At 22.0% G+C, this 6365-nt stretch overlaps 1 protein-coding gene across 1 annotated transcript; it reads left to right on the forward strand.

Moving 5' to 3' along the window:
• Nucleotides 1–1393, forward strand: PmUG01_14025800 (60S ribosomal protein L24, putative; the record flags this gene model as incomplete). The annotated part of the gene is made up of 3 exons (XM_029007807.1): nucleotides 1–180; nucleotides 425–574; nucleotides 1232–1393. The coding sequence occupies 3 exons, from the start codon at nucleotides 1–3 to the stop codon at nucleotides 1391–1393; spliced, it is 492 nt and encodes a 163-aa protein (XP_028864159.1).
• Nucleotides 1394–6365: the final 4972 nt, after the last annotated feature.

The following is a 6365-nucleotide window of genomic DNA, read 5'->3' on the forward strand; positions in this document are numbered from 1 at the left end:
ATGTCATCAATTAAGACAACAGTAAAAACGGAAGCTTGCTCCTTTAGCGAATATAGGATATATCCGGGCAGAGGACAGAAATTTATTGCAAGGGATGGAAAAGTATACTTTTATTTGTCCTCAAAGTTCGCTTCCCTGGCATTGCAGAAAAAGAAAGCGGCAAAATTAAGATGGACACAGGTAATTGAGAACAAGTAAAAGAATGAAAAGTGTAATTGAAGGTGCACTGACCTTTACGCATACATAGTTTTATACATTTTTATATGCACACACGTTTGTATATATATATATATAAATTTACATGTGTTTATATATGTGTGTATATATGTGTGTATACATGTTCTTATATAGCATATATTGCTCAAACGGGAATAAGCAAAGTGTCAAAACAATTATTTCCAATTATTTTTTTAAAACTATGTAGACGTGGAGAAGAAATAACAAAAAAACAAAAATAGAAACAACGCAAAGGAGAAGATATAAAAAAACAGTAAAAGTACAAAAGGCTGTTTGCGGATTAACTGTTGAGGATATTAGAAACAGAAAAGCGTACGTCCAGAGCATTGAAGCAAAAGTAAGAAACAAAAAAAAAAAAAAAAAAAATAAAATAAAATAAAATAAAATAAACAAAGTGACATAAAACTAAATAAGGAAAAACAAAACAAAAATTTCCTTCCAACGACTGTAAAATATTATGTTAACAGTAATTTTGCAAAGTAAAGAATGGAATAATATTACTTGCGGGCTTACATATACATCAATATATATACATACAGTAACTGTGCGTACATGCATAAGGGTTGACGTTCCTTTTAGTGAAGTTTAAGAGTCATGAATGTATTAACATTTAAGAATACTTGTTCATGTAGTAAAACTTCAAATAACAAAGAAGGTTTTTAATTTTGTATATATCTGATATCATTTTATAATAAGATAAAACGTTTTGTTTGCTTTTTATTGTAAATGATATTGTATGGATATATATAAATAACCCTTTCCTTTTTTCTTTTTCCGTTTAACAAAAGAGAAAAGCATTGAAATGAAGGGGAAAACCTATATTTTTTAGTGATATGATATGTACACATGTATATGTGCTTATATATATATATTGTGTGTATGTATGTATGTATGTGTTGCTTACATATATTCCCGCACTTTTTCATATTTGTGTGAATCCCAACCATATTATATTATGGCCATTTCGTATACTTTTTTTTTTTTTTTGTTATAGAACAAATCACGCTTTGCAGCAAAGGATAAGGATGATAAGAAAAAAGGAAAAGACGATAAAAAGAAAAATATCGTACATCTTCAACAAAAAAAAGATTTTTCATCGAAGACTAAACAAATGAACATGGCTAAAACAAAAATGCATAAAATGATGAAGAAATAAGTTCATATATATTTATATGCATATATATATGTATATATATATGTATATACTTGTGTGAACTAGGATGTGTACATACAAGCTATATGAGTACATGTATAACATACATTCTTTTATAAAATATATTCCTAATAGAAAACACCTTTTTTTTCGCTTCTTCCTTTTTTTTTTTTTTTTATTTTATCTTTTTGAAACAAATTCTTACATTTGAATTGAAAGCACCTTTTAAAATTATAACAGATATATAAAAAAAACAAAAAAAAAAAAAGAAAGAAAAAGCTTGAAAACATATTGTTGTCATGGTTATTTCATCGCATAGCAAAATTATTTTAAGTAAACTGAAGGTTATGGTATGCTATATATATATTGCATTTCCTTTTAAAAGAAAAAAAAAAAAAAAAAAAAAAAAAATATGTCTAGTCCAGTATTTAATGAAACGTTAAAAATACTAGAAGCTCATATTTGATATTATCAGCATTATATTATACTATAAAACGTTTAAATAAGGACCATTATATTTATATAACTAGAGAAATTGCGAGAAAAAGACATAAAAGAATAGTTATGCATATTATATAATTTGTAAAATAAAAATGATTTACATTTGCTACTTGTATATTTTGTTTCAAATGTGCTTTTTTGTAATATGATATACCTTTTTTTTTTTTTAAATATCTAATTATTTTTACTTTTTTTTTTTATTTTTTTAATTCAGCATTTTAATAAAAAAAATTGTACATATGTATACAAATAAATATACATATGTAGAAAGAACCGAAAGAAAATGGCAATTTAGATCTTCCGCAAGAGGTATTTTTCCCTAGGTTATTAACTGAACTTTTGATGATATTACATTTTCTGGAATTTTTTATTTCTAATGAAACGTAAAGAACATAATATGATAAACAAATTTATATCTTGACACGAAATATATTACATGTTTAATTCATAAAAAAAAAAAAAAATATATATATATATAAAATATAAAAGGAATATGTACTTTTTTTTCCTATAGCATAATTGAATTTAGGCATGTTTCTCGTTATTAGTAAAGTATATAAGGCAATGTGGAATTCCATATCTTTCATTTTAGCCTATATATATATTGCATGTACTTAAGCTTTTAAATACACATAGATATGAAACATTTTATACATATATAATAAATCATAAATCTATACATATATATATTATGTCTTCTGTTTTCTATTTTTGTGTACGTATTTCTTTGTTCCATGGATGTTGAATAATTTTTCTAGGTTTATATGCCTAAATAATTCTCTTTTCTAATAAAAAAATTATAGTAGCGGAAAAAATATATTTTTTTTTTTCTATTAGACGAAAATTGCTTTTAAATTACTGCTATGAAGACATTTTGCTATTATAAATGTATATATATATATACATATGAGGTTTTTTTTTTTTTTTTTTTTTTTTTTTTAGGTAAAAATTTTACTATTCTTCTGAGTGAATATCTATAAATATAGAAAAAATACATGTCGAAATGTAGTAAAAAATATCATATGAAAAAATATCGAGCTAAAATAAAATTTTTTGCAAAAATTTATTTTTAATAATTATTTTTAAAAAATTTAATCTATTTCTGTGATTTTTTATGTTATTTTTGTAATTCAAAAGTTTTATAATTTAATTTTTTTTTTTTTTTTCATCATTTCATTAATAACAAAAATTTCATGTACATCTATTTAGTATTCTGTTATTCTTAATTATTTCAACTTAATATATATTTTTATTTTATTTAATTATTGTTTTATCATAACCTTAGATCTTGTATAAGCAGAATTATTTTACATATGATAATGTAAATTTTAACAATTTATTTTATGGTTTCTATATATAAAATCTTATATTTTCTTTATTTTCCTTATTTATTATAAAATATATTATTGATGTACTAAAGTACTATTGCGTGTATATTACATATATAGAAGTAGATAGATATATATAAATAAGTAACCGCAAAAGTATGTAGAAGTAAATAGCACGAATGCATAATATATATATGTATAATTCTTAATTTATTTTATATATATGTAATTAATTTTTATGCATATAGGCATCTGAAAGTTGCATTATAACGTCTGCTACTATTTCGTGATGGAATGTTATAAATGACTATAGTAATTTTTTTTTTTTTTTTTAAATTAATAGTCATTTTTGAATATGCGTAGTTTTATTATTAATTCTATTTTGTAGAATTTAAATATAAAAAAAAAATAAAAAAAAAACAGATATATCTAAAATGTACATAGAAAAAAAAAGAAAAGGGGGTAGAACTCTCATTTATTATTAAATTGCTCAAGTTAATTATTACTCATATAACACTTATACATACATATATTATGTGTACATATAAATACATGCAACTAATTTTTTATTTTTACCTTTAATGAAGGAAAATTACACTTTTTCTTATAAACACATTAAATAGATAGAAGTCTTTATAAAGCGTGTGCAGACTGTTGTTTTAACGAATGTAAATATACACGCTTAAGTGAATAAATATTAACATGTATACGTATTATATATATACACACATACATAAATACATATACTTGTGTAAATATAATACATACGAACACATACACATTTAATTTTCCTTGTATACACGAAGCTGTTTAATTTTTTTTTTAGTTCATGCTTTTTATTAAAGAGGTTTTTTAAAATTAATTTAATATTATTAATAAATTCTTAATATATGTAAAAAATTAAGGGTTAAGTACGTACAAAAAATTGTGAACGTTGTAGTTTCCATGCAAATATATATATATATTTATATACATATACATTTACAACCATATACATATATATATATATATATATATATATATATATATACAGTTAATATATACACATTCATGCTTGTTTATGGACTTATACCTATATTACTATAAGAATTAAAAAAGTTGCATAAAGATATATTTTTTAAAAAAAATTTAATGAGCTATTTGTTGTGATAGAGTTGTATTTATTATGTATAACGTAAGTACTTTTCCAATTTTTTTTTTTTTTTTTTTATAACAAAGTTACGTAAAATAATGTATATTTTTAGTATTTTTGAATAACTGAATATTTTACGCTCCTCCAAATGTTTAGCATTTGGTGAAATATTTAATGCTATATTGCCCCCATGTTTTTTTTTTTTTTTTTTTTTTTTATTTACAAAATAGATTAAATTTATGAAGTGTCCTGAGTTAACTCTATAAAATGAGTATATATTATTGCACATATATATATACATACACATTATTTTATAAAAACAATTATTTACTTACACATTTTTATGGGTAAATACGTTTTTAATACGTTGTTATAAAAGTTAGATCGACATTTTACGAATTTGTAAAAGTTTAGTCTTGGAAAAATTGTTTAAAAAAAGGAAAAAATAAATAACATAAATGTGTTTTTTATATAAAGACAAATTACCGAAATTAATTTTTTAGAAATTTTTTACTTTTTTATTAGTTTTTTATAAAATTTTATAAAATTGTGTGAGCTTAATGCATATAAAAAACGTATACATACATGTATATATGTAAATATATATATTTTTTATTTTTTTATTTTTGTAGTATATTAGTTGCTTCCTGTTAAACCTGTTTTATTGCATGTTATTCAGCTCTATTTTTGTAGATATGTATACATAAAAGTATACATACGGATATATGTATATATATATATATATATATATATTTATACACGTAGTAATGTATATAATTATATATGTAGTTTCATCGTAAAAGCATTAATTTAATTGTTCTGCTTTATGAAGTGCACTTATGTTTATTAAATTAAAATTATCTGTATATCTATGTACCTATCTACATACGTATATATATATATATATATTTATTATAATAACAATTTTTGCTTCATTTTTGATTGTGACATATAAACATTTATTTATATTACCAAATGTTACATCTCCAACGTGTTTTTTCTGAGAAAACATATTTAAAATAAATACGACTACATAACAGTTAATTTATACATATACATCATATACACTTTTATAGACAAATTAAACGGAGTATATAATTAATATATTATTTTTTTTTATTAGACACCCTTTCCCTATTTTTGCTTTCAAATAAAAACTATCTTTAGTATTAAATGTTTAATTGTGTTTATTATTTGTATATTTGTATATTCGTATTTTACATATATATATATTTATTTTTATTTTTTTTTTGTTGTTGTTCTTGTTTTTTCCCGAACTCCTTAATTTCAATATATAATGTGTTGTATTGTATATACATATATAAAAGTACACATGGTTATATATTCATGAGGACTACATATATTTATCCGTTTTATTACTTTCCATAGCGCCATACGCATATATATATATAAACCATACGAATGTGTGTGTATTCTTGAATTCATTAAAAAGATGTATAATCTTGTGTTCATTTGATTTTTAATTTTTTTTTTTTTATTTTATTATCCCTTGTTAAGAATTCGCTCAGTTTTCCAATGAAAAATCATGTTACACATTACAAATGTATACCGCTTATTATATTATAATTCTGTTTTCATTTATGCACCCCCTTTTATATATTTCCTTCTGTTGTTACACTTTTATATGTTCGTTATGATTTTTTATAATTCTCACCACTCGTTTTATGATATTATATGATATTCAAAAAAAAAAATATTCTTGCGTTTTTGTTTTTTTCTTTTTTTGTAAATGGTATCCTAATAACACTGCAATGTTGTAAAAATATATATAAATGCATACATAAGTGCATACATACATAAGTGCATACATACATAAGTGCATACATACATAAGTGCATACATACATAAGTGTATACATACATAAGTGCATACATACATAAGTGCATACATACATAAGTGCATACATACATAAGTGCATACATACATAAGTGCATTTTTATTTATATAAATACACATGTACTCTTCCCCAATTTCGTGCTACGAATAAATAACC

This window comes from Plasmodium malariae (genome assembly GCF_900090045.1).
Source record: "Plasmodium malariae genome assembly, chromosome: 14".
In the NCBI taxonomy this organism is placed as follows: Eukaryota; Apicomplexa; class Aconoidasida; order Haemosporida; family Plasmodiidae; genus Plasmodium; species Plasmodium malariae.